Consider the following 25,640-nt stretch of genomic DNA (forward strand, 5'->3'; position numbering starts at 1 on the left):
ATTTCACTGGTTTTGGGTTTTGTACATGATTTTAAACCAACACAGTCTATAAAAATCTGGATGTGATTTTTAACACCAAGCTGACTTTTTTCCCGCATATAAAAAATTTTACAAAAGTATGTTTTTTATCATCTTAAGAAGACAGCCAGGCCAACAAGGATGTGGTACTGCATTCTTTTATTTTCTGTCATTTAGGCTATTGTAATGCCCTGTTCTCTGGCATTCCCAAATAAAATATCAGAAGTCTATTATTATTACAAAACTCAGCTACACGCGTGCTGACGAGGACCAGGGGGGGCAGGAGCACATTACACCAGTTTTAAAGTCACTGCATTGGCTCCCCGTCCGCTTCAGGGTCGATTTTAAAAAGGGAACTGCCTTTTTTGGGGGGAATTCTGCCAATCGTTCACAATCATTATGAGAGACAAGAACACACACATCTTTTTTTATTAGGATTTTAAAGATAATAAAAAATGTAGTAACAGACACGTTCATAACAAACTGTAGTATGTTCAATATTTACCGTATTGACTTATTCCGCGCATTGATTTCCGTTTCCATAGCAGCGCACGTCTGACTTCCAGTTTGTTTCTACTTCCGGATACAAAATGCTTGTGTGTCTTGTAATCATGGCAGACTTGGTAACAAACAATGAAGACGACTAATTTTGGACAAATGAGGATTAACAACCTTATCTTTTTGAAGCTGAATATACAGAGGATTAACCGCTGCTTCTAGAAGCGAGCACGAAGAAGAGGGTGAAACGTTGGAGCAGACGGAAGCCGAGAGAGTGAGGTGAAAGCGACACAAACCGTACAACACTGTCCTTTCAACCATTCCTAAAAGACTCTGCTATTTAGCCTCCAACAAAAAACAGGAGTTTGGGGTTTTGGCACCAACCGCTGGACTAGATCTGACCATGAGCATGACCATCTGACTATGAGCATGAGCTGATGAAGCCTACTCGGATGAGCGGCAAAACGTCTTACAAGACAAACCAAACAGTCCAGTTGCGATTGATTGAATGCCCTGAGAAAAGGCTATACTATGTAAGAACAATTCAAATTTAATGACAATGGATCTGAAGTAGATCTGTAGATATTTAAGTGTTTAAAGCTACAGAAATCTTAATATATGATTTGTTTTTAAACTCCCTTTTGAGTCACCGGGACCTTTTTTGAGTCCCTGGGACCTATAACAAGCACTGAAATTGAGGGAAGCTCTACGGGTTACAATTTATATTGTGGTGGTTTTGAAAATGAAAATAATATTTTTCAGTGTGTGGATCTCAGTGGAACAAATTTGGACACCCCTGGTTTGGAAATACAAATTGCGTTGTTGTTTTTGATGTCACAATCGAGACTGGTGGTAGGTGGGGGTGCCCACAGCATGGACTTGCTGGGGACTCTAAAGTCCCTGATAAGACCAGAGAAAGTCACTAGATGTGTTGCTTCCTCGAAAAAGACAAATCTCGAGGGGTATGAGTACTCAAGTTAAAGTTGGCAACACTCCTACTACCTCCTCTTATTCTCTGGGAAACCATACAGGTGTGTTAAGCAGCGGAGTTACAATTACAGACTTGTGACAATAGCTAAATTTAACAGACAGTCCCATAAATACACTATATTGCCAAAAAGTATTTGGCCACCTGCCTTGACTCACATCTGAACTTGAAGTGCCATCCCATTCCTAACCCATAGGGTTCAATATGATGTCGGTCCACCTTTTGCAGCTATTCCAGCTTCAACCAAGCCCAACTCATGAAAAACAACCCCACACCATAATTCCTCCTCCACCAAATTTCACACTCTGCACAATACAGTCCGAAATATACCGTTCTCCTGGCAACCTCCAAACCCAGACTGGTTCATCAGATTGCTAGATGGAAAAGCGTGATTCATCACTCCAGAGAAGGCGTCTCCACTGCTCTAGAGTCCAGTGGCGACGTGCTTTACACCAGTGGTCCCCAACCACCGGGCCGCGGCCCGGGACTGATTGGTACCGGGCCGCACAAGAATTTAAAAAAAAAAAAAAAATTTTTTTTTTTTTTTAATGAAATCAACATAAAAAACATAATATATACATTCTATATCAATATAGATCAATACAGCCTGCAGGGATACAGTCCGTAAGCACACATGATTGTATTTATTTATGTAAAAAAATAAAAATAAAAATAAAAATGTTTTTTTTTTTTTTTTTTTTTAAATTCCCCCCCCCCCCGGTCCGTGGGACAAATTTTCAAGCGTTGACCGGTCCGCAGCTACAAAAAGGTTGGGGACCACTGCATCCCACGCTTTGCATTGGACTTGGTGATGTATGGCTTAGATGCAGCTGCTCGGCCATGGAAACCCATTCCATGAAGCTCTCTGCGTACTGAACGTGGGCTAATTGGAAGGTCACATGAAGTTTGGAGCTCTGTCGCAACTGACTGTGCAGAAAGTCGGCGACCTCTTTGCACGATGCGCTTCAGCATCCGCTGACCCCTCTCTGTCAGTTTACGTGGCCTACCACTTCGTGGCTGAGTCGCTGTTGTTCCCAAACTCTTCCATGTTCTTATAATAAAGGCGACAGTTGACTTTGGAATATTTAAGAGCGAGGAAATTTCACGACTGGATTTGTTGCACAGGTGGCATCTAATGACAGTTCCACCCTGGAAATCACTGAGAGCGGCCCATTCTTTCACAAATGTTTGTAGAAACAGTCTCCATGCCTGAGTGCTTGATTTTACACACCATGATTCTGATCATTTTAAGATGAAAGATTAAAGTACCAATGATTGTCACACATTTGGATGGGTGGCCAAATATTTTTGGCAATATAGTGTATGTGGGAGCCAGATGAGGTGGTTCGGGCATCTGGTCAGGATGCCACCCGAACGCCTCCCTAGGGAGGTGTTTAGGGCACGTCCGACCGGTAGGAGGCCACGGGGAAGACCCAGGACACGTTGGGAAGACTATGTCTCCCGGCTGGCCTGGGAACGCCTCGGGATCCCCCGGGAAGAGCTGGACGAAGTAACGGGGAGAGGGAAGTCTGGGCTTCCCTGCTTAAGCTGCTGCCCCCGCGACCCAACCTCAGATAAGCGGAAGAAGATGGATGGATGGATGGATGGATAGATGGATAGTGTATGGGTTTATGAGCCAGGGCAAACAGGTAGCGCCAAATCTATTTGTGAGGGTCCAAATGTATTTGTAGCGGGCCGCCACACATAAATGAATAGTGAAAACAACGGAACGAGGAGGGATAAAAGCAGCACAATATATTCAGAAAGATTTTCTGGTCACTTTATAAAAAGATTCTCTTAGTAGTAATTTCTTTAACAACATAACAATACTCGCTTTTTAGGTAAACAAAAAAACAAAATAGTTTCAGAAGCAGGATAACAGGCAAATCATACAATTCAACAAAAAAATCTCTGATCAGCATTAAAAAGCCAGGGAGTTCAGACGCAGCTGGACTACATTCATTTGCATTTCTCATAACGATTTTATCCCATGTAATTAACAGAAATAAAAGATCTGACCAGTAGCGGTTTCAGTAATTGAAACCCTGATTAAAACACAAATATATTAACCAATTGACATAAATGGTCTATGGTAAATTTGTCATTATTCACATTCACAACAATCTGGAATGACTAATATCTCATATAGTTGCATTTTTTCATGGACAGATTACTGCTCACCAAGTTCATTTGTTGCCTGGCAAAAAAAAAGTTACCAGCCATAAGAAGTCATACTATTGAGTGTCACATTTGTTTGTACTGTTTCTGGTCAGCTTCGAGGAGGGCCCCCTAGTGGAGTTGCTACGCCTCACACCCTATAAGCACCAACCGGGCTGCTATCATTACAGAAGATGGAATGACGTGACAGTAAAGTGACGGATGCTCAAACTGGTCGGACGTTTGAGTAGAAGAGGCACTTTGGGTGAAAGCAGTTGTGCTCCGTGTTTTTTGTTCCCTCTAAACGTTTTCTCGCCAGCCTGCTAAATAGTCCTGCCTCTAAAAAAAACACCAACCCCGTCTTTTCCCCCTATAACCTCATTTCGTTGTCTTCAACGCGGCGTTCCTGCTGTCCCGTCTCACGCCCTGCTGGGATTGGGGGCCGCCTTGCCCTCGTAGCCATAGAGGAATGTGGCCGCTATGACGAGGATGGCTCCGGAGAAAAAGACGCTGGCGAAAGACGACAAAAGAAATCAGTCAGAGAGAACTTAAGTAAAAGGAAAAAAGATGGCGGTGACAGGGCGCTTCCTGTACCCGGTAGGCTCAAAGTCCTGCAGCCAAAAGTATGAAATAAGCGTGGACAGGATGATGGAGAGCGACGTGGCGAAGCCTTTGAGGATATTGTCTGCATACTTGATGACCGCCGCGATGACCAGACCGCCCAGTGCCTGAGGGAAAGCAAACAGCACACATGAAGCCATGTGGAGGCCTCGCCCACGGGCGGACATGGCGGTTGGTGCGTTGGGACTGACCTGCAGCGTGACTACAGTCCAGGTGACTTCGTTGTATCCCTGGAACATTCCCGATTCCATCACTTTATCGCCGTCGAAGCACAGCATCCCGGCCAAGCCAAACACCAGGCCAAACATCCCTGACATTAAAAAAAACTAAATAAATTAACGTATAAGATAAAAATGCTGACTTTGCTTAATTTATCCATCTATGGAACCTCTAAAGTCAACTTGTTTCTAGAGGTGCACCGATACAACTTTCTCACTTCCGATAAGATAACGATATTGGAGTATTGGCCGTTGCTGATACTACCATATTTTCCGGACTATAAGGCACACTTAAAATCCTTTTTTTTCCTCAAAACTCGACAGTGCGCCTTATAAACCGGTGCGCCTAATGTAAGGAATACATTTGGTTGAGCGTAATTACGCACCTCGAAGCAATTTTATTAGGTACATGGTGTAATGATAAGTGTGACCAGTAGATGCCAGGCAAACATAAGCGATAAGTGTAGGCTGCACCATTTGATGTGCTTCAACATATCCTGATGGCTGCTGGTTAGCACCTTGCATGGCAGCTCCCTCCATCAGTGTGTGAATGTGTGTGTGAATGGGTGAATGTGGAAATACTGTCAAAGCGCTTTGAGTACCTTGAAGGTAGAAAAGCGCTATACAAGTATAACCCATTTATCATTTATACGAGTATTATTATTATAATTATTAGTATTACTATTATTAGTGTTATAATTATTATTATTATTGGGTATTATCTTCAACCCAACTCTCTCGTTTGAGTCACACATTAAGAGTGTTACTAAAACGGCCTTCTTTCATCTCCGTAATATCGCTAAAGTCCGTTCCATTTTGTCCACTAGCGACGCTGAGATCATTATCCATGCGTTCGTTACGTCTCGTCTCGATTACTGTAACGTATTATTTTCGGGTCTCCCTATGTCTAGCATTAAAAGATTACAGTTGGTACAAAATGCGGCTGCTGGACTTTTGACAAAAACAAGAAAGTTTGATCATATTACGCCTATACTGGCTCACCTGCACTGGCTTCCTGTGCACTTAAGATGCGACTTTAAGGTTTTACTACTTACGTATAAAATACTACACGGTCTAGCTCCATCCTATCTTGCCGATTGTATTGTACCATATGTCCGGCAAGAAATCTGCGTTCAAAGAACTCCGGCTTATTAGTGATTCCCAGAGCCCAAAAAAAGTCTGCGGGCTATAGAGCGTTTTCTATTCGGGCTCCAATACTATGGAATGCCCTCCCGGTAACAGTTAGAGATGCTACCTCAGTAGAAGCATTTACGTCCCATCTTAAAACTCATTTGTATACTCTAGCCTTTAAATAGACCCCCTGTTTAGATCAGTTGATCTGCCGTTTCTTTTCTTTTCTCCTCTGCCCCCCTCTCTCTTGTGGAGGGGGAGTTACACAGGTCCGGTGGCCATGGATGAAGTGCTGGCTGTCCAGAGTCGGGACCCGGGGTGGTCCGCTCGCCTGTGCATCGGTTGGGGACATCTCTGCGCTGCTGACCCGTCTCCGCTCAAGATGGTCTCTTGCTGGCCCCACTATAGACTGGACTTTCACTATTATCTTAGATCCACTATGGCCTGGACTTTCACAATATTATGTCAGACCCACTCGACGTCCATTGCATCCGGTCTCCCCTAGAGGGGGGGGTCACCCACATATGTGGTCCTCTCCAAGGTTTCTCATAGTCACTCACATCGACGTCCCATTGGGGTTGTGAGTTTTTCCTTGACCTTATGTGGGTTCTGTACCGCGGATGTCGTTGTGGCTTGTGCAGCCCTTTGAGACACTTGTGATTTAGGGCTATATAAATAAACATTGATTGATTGATTGATTGATTGATTATGGTGTGTGTATAAGGTATGACATATTATCTGGCGTTTTGTTTTCGTAATATTATGCAAAAGCACCTCGTCTTACCTTCTGGTATCTGCTGATGTGTATTTGGGATCTGCATAAATCCTGAAAAATTGCGCGCGTCCGCCTTTGGAGTCCGTGCTGACAACGTAGTTGATAAGCATCTTCTTTTTCTCTATCTTCTTCTTATGTGGCATTCATCCTCCACTGTTGCCATTTCTAATACAAAGTGGCGTAAAGTTCTTACTTATATCTGTCAGTAAACTCGGCTAATTTTTTCTGCTTTAAGTTTCAAGCAGAAAAATTGTTACAAGCATCCACACCATTACCTGGTGTAGCGAATGTCAAAATAAACCCTCTTACGAACCGTCTGTGAACTACAGTAATTGGTAAATAGTACATTCAAATGCATTGTTTGTTATACAATATTTCTGATCTAAATGATTGTTTTTCTTTTAAAACGGCCTATTACATGTTAAAAAGGTGCTGAGGGCCAAGCATTATTAAATTAACGTTAATTAATTTCATTGGTAGATGTTAATTTGAGATGCAAGTGTTTTGAGTTAAGAGCTCCGTAACAGAACAAATTAAGTACGTAAAATGAGGTACTACTGTAAAGTTAAACACTAACTTAAAAAAAGAAAAACATACCGGTATATATAAGTTATCGGTCTTTAGAAACAGAAAGTATTGGTATGGAAAAAAATATATATTGTCCATCCCTAATAAAAATATAACCTTAAGGTATGTGTACGCTTGTATGACAGTAAAACGGTAATAAAGGTTTTATGATGGTGACAGTTTAACCCTGGAACTAATGAATTCTTCCAATTGGAAAAAAATATTCTAAATTAGAACAAAAACTGTAAGATTGTGTTCAATCAGAGTGTTTCGAGTATGAAACTCTTAATAAACATTTAAAAAGTGAAAGATAAAGTTGGCTTTTCTGGCCTGACTTTTACTGACCTAACTGGATGTTTCGGATCCAGACGCTCTGTTTGCTCTCCTTCAGGATCTTCTCAAAGTAAACGCCAGCAAAGCCACTGGAGCAACACGCCACCAGAACCGACGTGACGCCTACAAACTGGGAGCCTGGGGACACCGCCGCCTCCTTCTCTGAGGTCACAGAGGATTCAGACGGCCACTGCAATTGCGATAGAAAATGTTGTGCCGTCAGTTAGAGGCCAATCTAGACGATTGAAAATATATAAACGTGTATTGTACCTGCACAAGAGCCACTCCCGCCATGAGGATGAGCAGGGACAGCCATTGGTAGACGCCCAGCCTGCGGCCCAGCATGGACACAGAGAATAGAGCTGTGGTCAGGATCTTCAGTTGGTAGGTGACCTGATGGAAGACAGCTCCACAGTTAAGTGTCGGGACTAGACGGGCCTGGTGTGGTACCTGGTAGGTGGCAGCATCCAGGTTGGACAGGGCGACGTAGAGCAGGTTGTTCTGCAGTGTGTAGATGCCCGAGGGGATGGCCAGTTTCAGTGTTTCCACGGGTTTGTAGGCGATTTCCTGGCGGAGGATGCTGTTTAAAGCTCGCACGCTGTAGCCTGAAGGGGAACATTGCAATATGTTGACTGTGACAGACGCTCTTTTACATCGAGTGCCTTTGTGGACACCTTTCGAGTGATTTTTTTTTTGGTCAAGAACACCGTCAATCTTTTGGCACAATTTGGCATTTACTGTACATAAAGATTATTATTACACATTCTCATTAGAGTTGCATATTATAAACAATATAAGACATAAATGATATAATTTGGCCAACAGTAGAAAGTTTAATACTATCGTTATATTGTGATAATTAGAGATGCCGATAAATGTTTTAAAATGTAATATCAGAAATTATCGGTATCGGTTTCAAAAAGTAAAATGTATGACTTTTTAAAACGCCGCTGTGTACACGGACGTAGGGAGAAGTACAAAGCGCCAATAAACCTTAAATGCACTGCCGTTGTGTGCCGGCCCAGTCACATAATGTCTATGGCTTTTCACACACACAAGTGAATGCAATCACACTTGGTCAACAGCCATACAGGTCACACTGAGGGTGAAGGTATAAACAACTTTAACACTGTTACAAATATGCGCCACACTGTGAACCCACACCAAACAAGAACGACAAGCACATTTCGGGAGAACATCCGCACCGTAACACAACATAAACACAGCAGAACAAATACCCAGAACCCCCTGCAGCACTAACTCTTCCGGGACACTACAATTATACACTCCCCGCTACCCCCTACCCACCCTCCCCCCCGCACCTCAACCCCGCCCACCTCAACCTCCTCATGCTCTCTCAGAGAGAGCATGTCCCAAATTCCAAGCTGCTGTTTTGAGGCATGTTAGAAAAAATAATGCACTTTGTGACTTCAATTAATAAATATGGCAGTGCCATGTTGGCATTTTTTTCCACAACTTGAGTTGATTTATTTTGGAAAACCTTGTTACATTGTTTAATGCATCCAGCGGGGCATCACAACAAAATTAGCCACAATAATGTGTTAATTCCACGACTGTATAGATCGGTATCGGTTGATATCGGAATCTGTAATTAAGAGTTGGACAATATCGGAATATTGGCAAAAAAGCCATTATCGGACATCTCTAGTGATAATGCATGTTGACCACACATTCTCGTTGTGTTCTTCAAATTTCACAGCGACAAGCGAACTAGGGTGATCTTAATGGCTAATGTCCCTCCACAGTGCAGTTTTCTAAATCCCTAATCCATGGCGACAAATAAACTGCTTCTAACAAGTATCGTATCACTGGAGGACTAGAGGACGAGGAATCGCTAAACATGCTACACTACACACCGTAGGAGTGGAATAAAAGGAGAGGACTTAAAGGTGTTCCTTGAGGAACTACTCAGTTATGTAAATCACAAGTTAGGACCTTGGTGCGCCAAGGTTTAAATATTAATGCAAAGATCTGCCAATGTGGTGACAGTGGTCCAAGTTCTTCTATACAAGTGATTCTCAAACGGTAGTACGCGTACGAGCTCCATCTAGTGAAGGGTTGCCTACTCATTTTCAGCAGGCGAGCTACTTTTCAATTGACCAAGTCGAGGGGATCATTCATAAATATCATTTATATTTATTTAGTTATGAAAGAGACGTTTTTGCATACTTGCCAACCCTCCCGTTTTTAGCGGGAGAATCCCGATATTCAGCGCCTCTCCCGACAACCTCCCGACAGAGATTTTCTCCCGACAAACTCCCGGTATTCAGCAGGAGCTGGAGGCCACGCCCCCCCAAAAAAAAGTCTGCCGCAGCTGCGATTGGACCTGACCAGCCTCCGGGTACAAGTACTGGAGTACCAATTGCTTGCCAGGGAAGATCTTCCCCAGGAAGCAAGGATTGACCGGTTTTGGGCCATGCTAGGGAGAGATGGAAGATTCCACACTCTCTTGCATTTGATGAAAGCACTTTTGTGCGTGCCACACAGCAATGCATCATCAGAGAGGGTGTTCAGTATGGTCAGAAAAATAGTGACAGAGAATAGAAAGAGGATGGACAATTCAACCCTTAACAAAGCATTGTACTTTCAAGTACAACAATGAGTAGATGAGTGTTGTGTGTGTGTGTGTGTATATGTGTAAATAAATGAACACTAAAATTCAAGTATTTCTTTTATTTATATATATAATAAAATATATATATATATATATATATATATATATATATATATATATATATATATATATATATATATATATATAGCTAGAATTCACTGAAAGTCAAGTATTTATATATATATATATATATATATATATATATATATATATATATATATATATATATATATATATATATATATATATATGAAATACTTGAGTTGGTGAATTCTAGCTGTAAATACACTCTCCTCTTAACCACGCCTCTAACCACGCCCCAACCACGCCCCCGACCACGCCCCCACCTTCCGATATTGGAGGTCTCAAGGTTGGCAAGTATGCGTTTTTGTTATCAAGTTAAATGGGTTTAATGATAATACAAGCATGTTTAACACATATAGATTCCTTTCTTTCATGAAGACAAGAATATAAGTTGGTGTATTACCTGATTCTGATGACTTGCATTGATTGGAATCATACAGTAGTGCTGATAACGTCCACATTTTCAAATGGAGGAGAATAATACAGTGAAACCTCGATTTTTGAACGCCTCTATTTGCGCCCTTTTCAGTTTACGAAAGATTTATTAACGCCTCTATTTGCGCCCTTTTCAGTTTAGGAAATCTTTACATCGAGCCAAATATGCCTGTGTGCAAACCTTGTCTTGGCGTACGAACACTGCCTTCATTCATTTTGCATGCCGCTTAAAGCCATCGGGGGCTGCTATTTTGATGACATCACTTCCTGCACACCCGGCACGTCACATCTTGTTTACATCCTGTACACACAAGTACATTAAGATGTGGCCGCAGACACTCTAGGTCGCGTCCACTCTAAGCCGCGCCCCCTTAAAGACGTGCCACAGGGGTGAGGACAATGGAAGTGAAGTGTGTCTTTAAAGTACCGCATTTTTCGGACTATAAGTTGCTCCGGAGTATAAGTCGCACCAGCCGAAAATGCATAATAAAGAAGGGAAAAAACATACACTACCGTTCAAAAGTTTGGGGTCACATTGAAATGTCCTTATTTTTGTAGGAAAAGCACTGTACTTTTCAATGAAGATAACTTTAAACTAGTCTTAACTTTAAAGAAATACACTCTATACATTGCTAATGTGGTAAATGACTATTCTAGCTTCAAATTTCTGTTTTTTGGTGCAATATCTACATAGGTGTATAGAGGCCCATTTCCAGCAACTATCCCTCCAGTGTTCTAATGGTACAATGTGTTTGCTCATTGGCTCAGAAGGCTAATTGATGATTAGAAAACCCTTGTGCAATCATGTTCACACATCTGAAAACAGTTTAGCTCGTTACAGAAGCTACAAAACTGACCTTCCTTTGAGCAGATTGAGTTTCTGGAGCATCACATTTGTGGGGTCAATTAAACGCTCAAAATGGCCAGAAAAAGAGAACTTTCATCTGAAACTCGACAGTCTATTCTTGTTCTTAGAAATGAAGGCTATTCCACAAAATTGTTTGGGTGACCCCAAACTTTTGAACGGTAGTGTATATAAGTCGCCCTGGAGTATAAGTCGCATTTTTTGGGGAAATGTATTTGATAAAACCCAACACCAAGAATAGACATTTGAAAGGCAATTTAATATAAATTAAAAATAGTGAACAACAGGCTGAATAAGTGTACGTTATATGACACATAAATAACCAACTGAAAACGTGCCTGGTATGTTAACGTAACATATTATGGTAAGAGTCATTCAAATAACTATAACATATAGAACATGCTATACGTTTACCAAACAATCGGTCACTCCTAATCGCTAAATCCCATGAAATCTTATACGTCTAGTCTCTTACGTGAATGAGCTAAATAATATTATTTGATATTTTACGGTAATGTTGTTAATAATTTCACACATAAGTCGCTCCTGAGTGTAAGTCGCACCCCCGCCCAAACTATGCAAAAAACTGCGACTTATAGTCCGAAAAATACGGTAAGCGAAGCTAGAGAGACAATATGTAATACGGAAATTAGAAATAAATACTGCTGAAAATAAGTTAGGCTTGGATTTTGGTTGCATATAATCAGCCGAAAACGCAATACATTTAACAACCATGGTGCGTTGCATCAGCCCTCTTGGATCATGTTGTCCTGTGGGCGCGAGTTAGTGTCCTCTCTGTACACACGGGCGGGCCATTTTCAAAAGGCTGGGCCCCTTATGTCACATCCTGTTTACATCCTGTACACACAGGCGCGGCCATTTCGAAGAGCTTTGACGGCGAGCAGCACTTCTGACGTCTTTATTTCCACAATTGTCGTACCCTGCGCCGGTCAGAGCTGACAGCGGCACTTCTGCCGTCTTTATTTCCACAATTGTCGTACCTTGCGCCGGTCAGAGCTGTGTCAGCCTGTCTTAGAGATCACTTTGTGAAACGCTTCAAATCTGTCCAAACTGTCTCGCCGTATAGTTTGAAGTTGCTAGACAACTGCTTTGAGCTATAGCATTTTAGCAAGTTAGCCTCTTGCTATCAGCATTTTCAGTTTGAGGGTTTTATCAGTGAAGAGGGGTTTATTCCGCAGCATGTCTTTAACTGTGATGAGACCTAAAAAGATGCCACAACAGACCTATAGTACAGCAACGGAGAAGGTACACTACCTGGACACAATTGGACCGTATCATGGTATTTTGTGTATGAGTGAGTGTGTGTGTGTGTGTGTGTGTGTGTGTGTGTGTGTGTGTGTGTGTGTGTGTGTGTGTGTGTGTGTGTGTGTGTGTGTGTGTGTGTGTGTGTGTGCGTGCACGCGCGCATAATGACATTTAAGCTTGCTGTAATGTTGTTGAATTGTTTGGATAAAAAAAATAGATTGTTGAGCAATTACCCGCTTATGTCGGTTTGGTATATATATTTTTATAAATACATATATACACATTATAATTAAAGGGTGTAAACGGTATTGTAGATACTGCGTTATTTCGGTTTTAAAGTTTTCACAATAACGCCGTGACACCTGATGATATTAAACAAAAACTTGGTGTGTAGTTTTTTTCTGGCGCCTTAGCCTTACATCTCCCAGAATCTTTGGTGCAGCGCGAGCTGACAAGTGGGTGGGGCGTTGTACGCCGTAAGCAGGAAGTGAAGTGTGTTCGTGGAAAATGAGAGAAATAGTTTTTTGGACATTTCCTGAAAAATTCATCAAAATCTATCTTTAACTGTTTGAGTTATGTTGCTGACAACCAAACAAACAAACTCTGGTGAAAACATAACCTCTTGGTGTAAGAAAGTCTGCGTTCTGCAAAACAAAGCGCACCACTTTTGTCTCAAGCGTTTCCAAGGTGAAACGTCGCACTGCACGGAGAAAAATCACCAAAATAAATGTACTTCATAAATCCTTAATCCATCCAACCATTTATACTGCTTTTCTCTCTCGATGTCGGTGGAAGCTGGAGCCAGGTGCACTCGGTAGTAGTAACTGTGTTTATCCTAAACATTCCTGGCACTTCATTTTACACACTATAACATTCTATAGTCTTTTTATTTTTTGGACATATACCACAATATCGTATTGTGGCCTTAATACCGTGATAATATCATACCGAGAGATTTTGATACCATTACATCCCTAATTATAGTGTCTTCAAAGGTGCAGTTTAGTTTTTGGACATATACCACAATATCGTATTGTGGCCTTAATACCGTGATAATATCATACAGAGAGATTTTGATACCATTACATCCCTAATTATAGTGTCTTCAAAGTGTGCAGTTTTTTTTACTAAAATTGTTATGGTTCAAACACCTGCCACCTCTCACTCTGCTGTGTGCTCTGTGGAGCGCACCTCCAGCCACGCCCACGGGCGTTCCTCTCCTGCAGTCACTCTGCACCTGCCGCTGATGAGTCTCCTGCCTTCATAAACCAGCGTGTCCTGCATTCCAGTGCCAGAACGTAGCTACTTGTACTTGTACAGTAAGCTCTCGCTTCTTTGCTCATGTGTTTCCTCACTTTTTGTGTTTCCCCTCCGTCGTACTCACTGTGTCTTGTGTCGTCATCCAGCAACCCTATGGGATACTATGTTTATGATTTCAGTGCACTCACTGTGTTCTTTGACGAGAACCCAATATGCATGCTTACATTGACTCTTATGGGGAACTCCGCTCCACTATAAGAACTTTTTGGTCTGCGAACCATGCCCGAGAACAAATTAAGATCGTATATCAAGGTCCCGCTGTGCTAATGCACTAAGTACTTGACGATGTACTACGAAGGGATACTATGTATATGATTTCAGTGCACTCACTGTGTTCTTTGACGGGAACCCAATATTCATGTTTACATTGACTCTTATAGGAGAACACTGCTTCGCTATACAAACTTTTTGGTCTGCGAACTATGCCCAAGAACAAATTAAACTCGTAAATCGAGGCTTCACAGTAAGCTAAGTTTGTAAATCGAGGCTTCACAGAGTAAGTTAAGTTCGTAAATCGGCGTCCCACAGAGTAAGCCAAGTTCGTAAATCTGGGTCTCACACAGTAATCCAAGTTCGTAAATCAAGGTTCAAGGTTCCATCCATCCATCCATTTTCTACCGCTTAATTCCTTCGGTGTCGCAGGGGGCGCTGGAGCCTATCTCAGCTACAATCGGGCGGAAGGCGGGGTACACCCTGGACAAGTCGCCACCTCATCACAGGCCCAACACAGATAGACAGACAACATTCACACTCACATTCACACACTAGGGCCAATTTTTTAGTGTTGCCAATCAACCTATCCCCATGTGCATGTTTTTGCCGGTGGGAGGAAGCCGGAGTACCCGGAGGGAACCCACGCAGTCACGGGGAGAACATGCAAACTCCACACAGAAAGATTCAGAGCCCGGGATTGAACCCAGGACTGCTCAGGACCTTTGTATTGTGAGGCAGACGCACTAACCCCTCTTCCACCGTGCTGCCGTTCAAGGTTCAAGGGTTTTATTCGTCACATGCAGAGTACATCACAGTGAAATGCTTTTTTCCATGCTCTTCGGATATTGCGTACAGTGGGATCCAAACACTACTTGCTGAATCTAATACACTAAATACAAAAAATACAACAATTTGAATAGCTCTGATGTACATTAATTACAAGACAATAAGTTGCACAATAAGTCCCAGTAGTTATGGTAGAAGTATCCGTACAAGTAAAAGTACAGTAGTCACATACAGTACCAGTGCAATATCAAATAGTATAACAGTATATACAGTATAGGAAGTAAAATATTAAGGTGTCTACAGTTCTTTTGGCAGTTGAGTAGTGACAGTAGCATGAACAGAGGTAATGGAATAGTACGACTTCTTTATACTCTTGTTTTTACATTATTTACAGTCATTGAATGAAGAGTATTGTAGTCCGGTAATTACAGTGGTAAGTAAAGTGATTCTTGTGCGTGCGGTTTTGTGCAATTGTGATAAATGTTAATCAGCGGTGCAGTGGAGCAGTCTGATGGCTTGGGGATAGAAGCTCCTCCTGAGTCTCTCCGTGTTGGCCATGAGACTCCGGTAGCGCTTGCCTGACTGCAGCAGTGAGAAGAGGCAGTTGCTTGGGGGGCTAGAGTCCCTCACTATCCTCTTGGCCTTGGATCTACACCGCCTGGTGTAGATGTTGCAGATGGTTGGGAGCACACCTCCGATGGTGCGCTCGGCTGATCTGGCCACTCTCTGCAGTCTGTTGCGGTCGTGTGCGGTGCTATTCCCAAACCAGGAGGTGATGTTTCCAGTCATGACACTCTCTGTTGTGCATGAGTAGAAGTTTCTGAGGTTCTTGTGGGTTAGTTTGAACTTCCTGAGTCTCCTGAGGAAGTAGAGACGCTGTGTGTGGTCCAGGACAGGTCTTCTGATATTGTCACTCCGAGGTATTTGAAGTTGGTCACTCTCTCGACCGGCGTCCCGCCTATGCTGAGTGGACTGTAGTTCCTTGCCCCCAGTCTCCTAAAATCCACTATGATCTCCTTGGTCTTGCTGACGTTCAGGGCGAGGTGGTTCTCCTGACACCATAGTGCCAGGTTCATCACTTCACTCAGGTAGGCCGTCTCATCGTTACCGGAGATCAGGCCTACCACAGCTGTGTCGTCAGCAAATTTCACAATGGAGTTGGTGGTGTTTTTAGCCACACAGTCATGTGTGTAGAGTGAATAGAGGAGGGGGCTCAGAACGCAGCCCTGGGGGGCACCGGTGTTGAGGATGATGGGTGATGAGGTGCAATTCCCCGCTCTCACCACTTGTGGTCTGCCTGTCAGGAAATCCAGGACCCACTGATGCCCAGGTCCTTGAGCTTGATGACGAGTTAGGATGGGACTATGGTGTTGTATGAAGAGCATTCTCACATAGTTCCCCTGCCTTTTGTCCAGGTGTGTCGTGGCGGTATGCAATACGTGTGTGATTGCATCGCCGGTTGACCTGTTTGGGCGGTATGCAAATTGCAGTGGGTCTATAGTGGGGGGGAGGGAGGAGCATATGCGGTCTTTGATTAGCTTCTCAAAGCACTTCATGGCTATGGGGTGAGGGCTACGGTGCGGTAGTCGTTGAGGCAGGCAGTGGCAGATTTCTTTGGAACAGTGACAATGGTGGATTTTTTCAGACAGGTGGGGATGACGGACTGTTCAAGGGACAGATCGGGGTTTCACATAGCAATTTAAGTTCGTAAATCATGTTTACATGGACTCTTATGGGGAACACTGCACCGCTATAAGAACATTTTGGTCTGCGAACCATGCCCAAGAGCAAATTGAGTTCGTAAATCGAGGTTCCGCTGTACTAATGCACTAAGTACTTGTCAATGTACTACGAAGGGATACTATGTTAATTATTTCAGTGCACTCATTGTGTTCTTTGACGAGAACCCAATATTCATGCTTACATTGACTCTTATGGGGAACTCTGCTCCACTATAAGAACTTTTTGGTCTGCGAACCATGCCCAAGAACAAATTAAGTTCGTAAATCGAGGTTCCGCTGTACTAATGCACTAAGTACTGGACTATGTACTACGAAGGGATACCATGTTTATGATGTCAGTGCACTCACTGTGTTCTTTGAAGACAAGCAGCAGACAGATGAGGATCTTCATGACCTCGGCCACCACCACGGCGGAGGAGGCCAAGTAGCGCGGGCCCTCGGCCTGCAGGGTGCGGGAGTACCGCATGATGAGCACCAAGGAGGTGGTCTGGAACACCAGCACCCCCAGGGAGAGGTACTTTAGCCGGGGAGTCGCCATGGTCGCCGCCTGGTATAGGAAGCCAAAAGAGGACACAGTGCTTAGGAAGACCAAAAGCTGGAGTTCCTTGAAGATATTTTGAAATGTTTTCTTACCGTGAATGTCTTCTTTCAGGCCCAAAACGTGTCCCTTGTTGCTGATAATTGCTCGGTTGGAGGTTCTTGTCTTGCAAGTGTCAACACAGTCAAAGTACTGGAGAACAATGCAGCTGTCAAAACAGCCGCGCTTTCACGTTCTCTTGTCCATCGAGCGGCGCTGGACGTCGACCATCCGCAGAAAAGCCCACATTATAACCCTCACATTGTTAAATGACATTATACATTAAAGTCAAAGTATAATCGATTGCGGTTAGAACCATTGAGTAGAACGGCTTCAGAATCGCTTCTGTGTACGGATTTCTTCTTCGTTGCTCCTTAGGCGGCTCCTTTTTCGGTGGCCCACCACCTGCTGGTCGATTAGCGAAGTGCACCCTGTGTATGACGTGCTCTTTGCTGACGAAAATCAATTGTATTTGAATCATTAAAAAAAAGAATAAGCACAAACAACAATCACTCTTGAACTCAAATAGTTAAATGTCCAAATGTCCAATTTGATCCTGGCCCTGTCCCATAATCAGTATCTGATATCATGCATTGTCCTAAAAGTCCATCTAATTTAAAAACATTTGTATGCTCGTACAACACTTAAAACCTTTAGCATATCAGTATGTGGAATACAATTATGGAATGGATTCACCAAAGAAATCAAACAAAGCACCAATATGATTCAGTTTAAGAGACTGTTCGAACTATACAAGTGTTCTCAAAGTATACAGAACAAGAATTATGATGAACATCTTACAACCCTTTTTTTTATTGAGACAAAGATTATTTATGTATTTAATATGTGTATGTTTACTATGGTATATTATTTATTTATTCACTGTTCTGTTACAGAGAACAAGGACATTGGATACAATTGCTACGGTATGAAAAGGGGTAGGATTAAATAAGCTCTGCTTCTTCCTACTCCTTTTCGGACGTGCTGTAATGAAACAACTGGAAATATGTGATGCATTACATTGTATCGCATACATGTTCAAAATAAACTGAAACTGAAGTAAAAATAACCTTTATTTTTGAACCGAGGGAAGAAGCATCTTTGTTAAAGTTAAAGTTAAAGCACCAATGATTGTCACACACACAGGAGGTGTGGCGAAATTATTCTCTGCATTTGACTCATCACCCTTGATCACCCCCTGGGAGGTGAGGGGAGCAGTGAGCAGCAGCGGCGGCCGCGCCCGGGAATCATTTTTGATGATTTAACCCCCAATTCCAACCCTTGATGCTGAGTGCCAAGCAGGGCAGGTCCAATTTTTATAGTCTTTAGTATGACTCAGCCGGGGTTTGAACTCACAACCTACCGATCTCAGGGTGGATACTCTAACCACAGTGCATCTTAGGAGCAAAAATAACAACTCACAAATTAGAATTGTATTGAAAACATTTTTGATTTAGATTTCATAGCATGTCCATTGTCCACCATGAACCAGTTTCTCTTCCTGTCAATGCAAATAGCAACATTTTGCAAAATCTCTCTTTTCAATCTGTGCTTTGTGACACCATTTTTATTATGGTTCCAGGCAGGGGCGAAGCACCAAATTCTGGGCCCCATAAACACCTGAAGGGCCCCGCCATCCCACCCAAAACACTAATGTGTTATATAGCAAACCGTTGCATTGATTTGGTTGAGACCAGCTTGTCAAAATACACATAAAAACCTTATTTAGGTTTTTGACTTTAAAAGATGGGAAATAACATATCTACAACATATCTTGGTAACCCCCTGAAAAAGAAATATCAATGTTTTATTTGACAAAAAGTGCCAACAAATTCAATTTAAAATGGCCCGATTATGAATTTTAATAAATCAATGAACAGTCATTATTCACTTAAATATGACAACTATCAAATGTACAGAGATGAGTTTATTTATATATATTTATCACCAGTTGGTACTATGAATCATAACAATACATCATTATGATTTTATATAATTTATTTAAAAAAATGGAATCACCAGATGTTTATTCAGTTGTTTAATTTTGTAGAAAAATTGACACAAAACTATAGTCATTTCAAACGGCAACTTCCTGGCTTTAAGAAACACTAAAATAAATCAAGAAAATAAATAGTGGTAGTCAGTAAAAGTTTCATTTTTTAGATCAAGAAGAGAGAAAATGATGAAATGTCCCTTTAAATGTTAATTTCCAGAGTGATTACCTGATTAAAGATCCTGATTAAATCTGTTCATTAGTCGGTTATTAAAAAGGAGTGTTCACACCCTGGAAAGCTGTTGCACCAGGTGGCTTGGCATGAATCACGTCTCTAACACGAGAGATGTCAACCGAGACAAAGGAGAGAGGACAGGATTATCAAAGTTCTTTAAGAAGGGAAATCATCACATAATGTTGCAAAGATGTTGATTGTTCAGTCAGCTGTGTCTAAAATCTGGATCTAATACAAACAAAAGGCAAGCATGCTGGTAGACCTAGGAAAACATCAAAGCATTAAGACAGAAAACTTAAAGCAATGTGTCTTGAAAACAGAAAATGCACAGCAAAACAAATGAACAAAAATGGACAGAAACTGGAGTCACTATATGTGACAAAACTGTAGAAAATGGCATTCATACCCGGTAAATACCGAAAAGCTAAATGTCAGGTTCAAACACTGATGACATTTATTAAACAGACAAGAAGCAAGGAATCATGCAGAGACAGAGTTACATTTTGCTCAATTGAGGAGAGACGTTTTTTAGGCTGTACTCTAGTTACAGATCCAAACTACGCTCTAAAGTCCAGCCCACGTGCTTCCTCTATTTATTTGGGAGGTCCCTGGTTACATCACTGAAGCTGCTGCTGAAGGAGGTGGGGTAATTTCAGCAACCCCAGTTAGACACAATATATGACTATTCAAGAAATGCAAATGTGCTGACACTCGTGATATCGCCTTGTCTCTGCTCTGTCTGTGTCACGGTACTCGATGTTCGGCCTTGGCAGTCAGCAGGCCGAGTCTGGACACAACACTGATACGAGACGACTTGCAATCTTTTGGATTGCCAGCTTTGCACAGATAGAAAAATACAACTTCAGCACAATTGATAATAACTATAGCAACGGCCCTTAAGCATAAGAGTTGTGTGATAATATATACATAATTATTCTAACACTAAACAAAAGCAAAACGGAAAAAAACCAGGTTCCAATGGGCGACAGAAAAGCAATCGCATATGTGTACGTATGACTTTTTGTGTATGTATGACTGGATGAAAGTCATATTTCGTGATGAATCGCGACTCTGCATTGGGAAAGGTGATGATGCTAAAACATTTGTTTTGTGCTGATCCAATGAGATTTATGAAGACGACTGCCTGAAGAAAGCATGTACATTTCCAAAGCCATTGAGGATATTGGGCTGCATGTCAGGTAATAATGTCACTGGAGACATGGCCCTCATTACATCGTCCATAAACGGTACATTGACATTTTGGACACTTTTTTTTATTCCATCCATCGAAATGATGTTTGGGGATAATGACATCATTTTTCAACATGATAACGTATCTTGCTGTAAAACAAAAACGGTAAAATCGTTCCTTGATGATACATAAGGTCAATGTAATGGTCAGCGAACAGTCCTTATTTTAACGGTGGAAATTGAAGAAAATGATTCATGACAAGATTTAAACCTGCAAAGCTGATCTGGCATCAGAGAAAGTTGGAGCAATATGGATGAAGAGTACTGCTGGTCACTCGATAAGTCCATGCTGAGAGACTACAAGCTGTTATAAAAGCCAGAGGTGGTGCAACAAAGTGCTGGTAGTGTGTTGTAGGGTTTTTTTGTGGTTCCAATTTTTTTCCCTCAGAATTCAGTGGTTCCATATTTTTACACTCTGCTTGATCTAAAATAAAACTGTTACTGATTACCACCATTTATTTTCTTGATTTCTTTAAGTGTTTCAAATGACTTTAGCTTTGTGTCAAGTCTTGTGTTAAGTGTTAGAATAATTATGTACATATTATCACACAACTCTTATGCTTAAGGGCCGTTGCTATAGTTATTATCAATTGTGCTGAAGTTGTACTTTTTCTATCTGTGCAAAGCAAGTCGTCTCGTATCAGTGTTTTCAGACCCTGAACCGGCCTGCTGACTGCCAAGGGAACATCGAGTGCCGTGACGCAGACAGAGCAGAGACAGGGCGATATCACGAGTGTCAACACATTTGCATTTCATTAATAGTCATAGATTGTGTCTAACTGGAGCTGTTGAGATTACCCCCTTCCCTCAGCGACAGCTTCAGTGATGTAACCATGAACCACCCAAATAAATAGAGGAAGCACGTGGGCTGGACTTTAGAGCGTAGTTTGGATCTGTAACTAGAGTTCAGCCCAAACGTCTCTCCTCATTGAGGCAAATTTAACTCTGTCTCTGCATGATTCCTTGCTTCTTGTCTGTTTAATAAATGTCATCAGTGTTTGAACCTGACAGTTATCTGCTTTTCGTTCGACAAAATTAAAATACTGAACCTCCAAATCTGGTGATTTAATCCTTTTTGCCAGGGCAATAGCCTAATATTTCTAAATCTAGAAGACAGAAAAAAATAGCAGACTCAAGCTTTTATTTATTACTTCTATCTTTTTCCATTTTTTAAAAGGAAATTTCTCAAATAAATGAAAAATAATTTCTGAAATTAAATAAATCAGTACATGAGTAAAATACACAAAAACAAACGAACACAAAAATCTATGATGATCTGAGCTTTATTTCAGAAGACAAACTTGGTTGATCATTTTCTTTTCCAACAGTTTTAGTTCTAACTTACAAAAACAATGGCCACAACTACTTCATATGGTATGTACGTGACAATAGAAACATTTACATACAGAGCTTATAAACACAGTTTTGCCAGCTTTATGTGTAGAAATAAGAAAGTCAATGTATTTTGTCAAATGGCAAAGGAGATTGTGTTTTTAAAGACAGCATGTGTGCTAGAAGCGAGGTCACGGTTTACTGGCTAAGGCACATTTTTGGGGGGCGGAGAGAAATTAAAATTAGGTTGGTTTGTGTTAAAGTCAAACAAAGTCACAAAATACTTTGATTCTAGCCTCCAGACTTGGCTTATTATGTATCAATACAACTTTTAAAAAAGATGCAGATACAATGATTGTAGTTAAGCAAAAAAAAAAATACAAAGATTATACAAATTTGGAAGAAGAAAAAACACATAAAAAAGTCAGTAAAAAAACATGCACCTTTTGTAACATTCAAAATCATTCAAGAAGTGCGCACACTATTTGTATAAAAAACAGAAACTGACTCTTTCAAAAGTTTTTTCCAGGTAAAATCTCAAGACTTTACGAGCAGAATGTGCTGTGCGTCTGTGTATTAACACGCTAAACCTGTAAATTAATATCATTATTTTTTTACATAAAGCCTCATCAAGCTTTGCGACTATTATTATTTTTGTAACAGAAAATAAAATATCAACATCCGAGCATCATCATGCAAGTAATTAAGCTTTTCTCTGTAAATTTTGACCATTCTGGTGAGTAAATACCTATCACAAAGACACTGGTTAACACAAACATAAAAGAAGCACATGTAACATTTCCTTTCTAGCTAATCTATAACTTTTCTTTGTATAAATGGAAGACGATAACATTTTTCAAAAGGAACTTTAAAGCGGTCGACAGAGTGGTTTCAAAATAGTACATATGAAAGCACATATAGGAACTAATAATATCAAGGCATACATGCCCATCTCTGTGCATTATGTCCTTGTCAGGTCCTCAATAAAGTTTATTTGTAAGAGTCAAATGTAACTTAAGATTTCAAAAGGAGATGAAATTTTAGCTTGCATCCATGTTTTTTTTTTGGTATAGACATTTGATTTCTAGCTCAGTGAGATTTTAAGAACTATACACAAGTTTCTTTAAGTGCAAAGAGAGAAGGCTAACATACGAGCGGGAACAAAAAAAAAGGGCGTGTCTATGTGTCAAAAGCACACAGCACTCCAAAGTCACTGTCTTGCTGTTTCCAGCTTACGCAAACACTTGCCTACTTCCCAGCGCAGGCTGCTGGGAGGGCTGCTGCACCTGCTGCTGCTGCGCCTGCAGCTGCACCTGCTCTGGAATGTGTGTGTGGTGGGCCGAGGGCAGTGCGTGGTGGGCGGCACCCAGGGGGGTGGGGCTAGTGGTGACGTCAGACCAGTCCGAGTTGGAGTGCGGCGAGGACGACGACCAAGGGTCGGGAGATTCTGGAGAGGGGGTGAGATAGGGGTGCTCGCTGGGCGGGTGCGCAGAGTGGCCAGGGGTGGTGCCCTCGGAGCCGGCTGGGGTGAAGCTGTGCTGGGAGGGAGGGGTGGGGTACTTATCCACCGGGCTCTGCATGGGCGGATATGATTGCAGCGGTCGAGGCTGGCCCTCCAGTGCCCCGTGGGTGACAGTGTGGGGGTGCTGCATAGAGTGGGCGAGGCCGTGCGCCATGCTCATCTGCTCGGGCATCTGGTACAGCATACCCTGGCTGCAGTGGAGGTGGCCCGGCCCCTGCTGGGAGTGACCCGCGTTGGGGTTCTGCGGCTGCGCCTGGGTAACTTGCACGCGGCCCTGCTGCGACTTCTTCAGCATGGCCGGGCCCCCCCCGGGCGCCATCATCTGGAAGGTGACAATAGGGGGCAGCTGCTCCCTGCTCATGGTGACGTTCATGGGGGTCAGCATGGGCCCCGGGCCATGGTGCTGAGCCATGCCGCGGTGGGGACCCCCCATCTGGTGCTGCACGAGGCCGAACATGTGGCCGCCGTAGCTGTGCTTGGTCATGCCCACCCAGGCTTGCTGCTGCTGGCCCAGCATGTGGCTGACAGGGGGCAACATGGGCCGGGTGCTGGGGCTGCTCAGGAGGGGAGGCGAGTTGGCGTTGGTGGTGGTTGTGGCGGAAGATACGTCGCCCGTGTACGAGTGCGGGGATTCCAGGGAGTCAACAGGTGACATGGTGACGGAGCTTTCTGGAAGTGCCGCCTTCACCCCGCTATTTCCTGCTCCGGCACCTGCAGCTGGCCCCTCCCCTCCGGCAGGCTTCTTTCTTCGCTTCGCCTTCATGTCTTTTGGCTCCTTGGTTCCCCCACCGACACCTCCCATCTTTGCGGCGCCCCTGCGGCTCTTTTTCCCCTGCGGCCCAGGACGCATGCCGATGAAGCCTCCGTTGGCTCCGCACATCACAGAGGAGTTTCCTCCCATGTGATTGGGCCCGTTGTGGGGGCTGTGAACCAAATTGTACTGGTCCAGTAGGCGGACGATGTCGTGATGCATTCTTTCTTGAGCGGTGTCTCTGGGCAGCCGATCCAGGTGATCGGTGATGTCGCGGTTGGAGTAGTGGTCAAGGAGCACCTGAGCTGCTTCAAAGCTGCCCTCTCTAGCAGCCAGAAACAGTGGGGTCTCCTCCTAAATGAACATGTGCATGTCAATGTGTTAGCTTCATAGAGTATTTGTCTAATGAAACAGCACGTTTAGCAAATATAGAAAATTACATAGCTAAAATACACTACCGTTCAAAAGTTTGGGGTCACATTGAAATGTCCTTATTTTTGAAGGAAAAGCACTGTACTTTTCAATGAAGATAACTTTAAACTAGTCTTAACTTTAAAGAAATACACTCTATACATTGCTAATGTGGTAAATGACTATTCTAGCTGCAAATGTCTGGTTTTTGGTGCAATATCTACATAGGTGTATAGAGGCCCATTTCCAGCAACTATCACTCCAGTGTTCTAATGGTACAATGTGTTTGCTCATTGGCTCAGAAGGCTAATTGATGATTAGAAAACCCTTGTGCAATCATGTTCACACATCTGAAAACAGTTTAGCTCGTTACAGAAGCTACAAAACTGACCTTCCTTTGAGCAGATTGAGTTTCTGGAGCATCACATTTGTGGGGTCAATTAAACGCTCAAAATGGCCAGAAAAAGAGAACTTTCATCTGAAACTCGACAGTCTATTCTTGTTCTTAGAAATGAAGGCTATTCCACAAAATTGTTTGGGTGACCCCAAACTTTTGAACGGTAGTGTATATAGGACTGTCTTCAATAGGCGAAGATTCAATCCAATCAATTCAATCGTCGGACATTAAAGCCACCCCCTTAAAGCTCCCCCCTTTGATCGGCCAGGCCTACAGTGTTGGGAGAATAAATTAACGGCATTCATCATGTCTTCTTGAAACTTTATAAAACGATTCCTTGGGTCCAGAAAATCTTTTACTTTTTATATTTAGTCAAGTTTGATGTCCCCTTGATACTATGCCAGGGTTGAGAACCTCACAAACTGTTTTTTAATCCCAAGTAGTGTTGTCCCGATACCAATATTTTGGTACTAGTACCAAAATTATTTTGATACTTTTAGGTACTTTTCTAAATAAAGG

General features: G+C 42.4%; 2 protein-coding genes across 2 annotated transcripts in view; both read right to left on the reverse strand.

Moving 5' to 3' along the window:
• Positions 1-3,267: 3,267 nt before the first annotated feature.
• Positions 3,268-17,657, reverse strand: slc35a3a (solute carrier family 35 member A3a). The gene is made up of 8 exons (XM_062038591.1): positions 17,286-17,657; positions 17,001-17,199; positions 7,757-7,911; positions 7,577-7,699; positions 7,319-7,496; positions 4,474-4,592; positions 4,256-4,389; positions 3,268-4,171 (listed from the first exon to the last, which is right to left on the reverse strand). Exons 2-8 carry the CDS (start codon positions 17,188-17,190, stop codon positions 4,081-4,083), a joined length of 990 nt encoding a protein of 329 aa, XP_061894575.1. The 5' UTR covers positions 17,191-17,199; positions 17,286-17,657; the 3' UTR covers positions 3,268-4,080.
• A 4,316-nt stretch (positions 17,658-21,973) lies between these two features.
• notch2 (notch receptor 2) overlaps positions 21,974-25,640 on the reverse strand; it is an 87,328-nt gene continuing 83,661 nt past the window's right edge. The window contains exon 35 of the mRNA XM_062038942.1: positions 21,974-24,667. Within this exon, the coding sequence (XP_061894926.1) occupies positions 23,273-24,667 (1,395 nt within the window). The 3' untranslated portion in view covers positions 21,974-23,272. The remainder of the gene's footprint in view (positions 24,668-25,640) is intronic.

Source organism: Entelurus aequoreus, linkage group LG27 (genome assembly GCF_033978785.1).
Source record: "Entelurus aequoreus isolate RoL-2023_Sb linkage group LG27, RoL_Eaeq_v1.1, whole genome shotgun sequence".
Lineage (NCBI taxonomy): Eukaryota > Metazoa > Chordata > Actinopteri > Syngnathiformes > Syngnathidae > Entelurus > Entelurus aequoreus.

What these genes read in the sequence shown, in the direction of transcription:
- slc35a3a (XM_062038591.1), bottom strand. Translation starts at nt 17,190, where the DNA reads ATGGCGACTCCCCGGCTAAAGTACCTCTCCCTGGGGGTGCTGGTGTTC. An exon ending in TGGATGCTGCCACCTACCAG is followed by an intron (nt 7,700 to 7,756) that starts GTACCACACCAG and finishes GTCTTCCATCAG; the next exon opens with GTCACCTACCAACTGAAGAT. An exon ending in CGGGAGTGGCTCTTGTGCAG is followed by an intron (nt 7,497 to 7,576) that starts GTACAATACACG and finishes TCGCAATTGCAG; the next exon opens with TGGCCGTCTGAATCCTCTGT.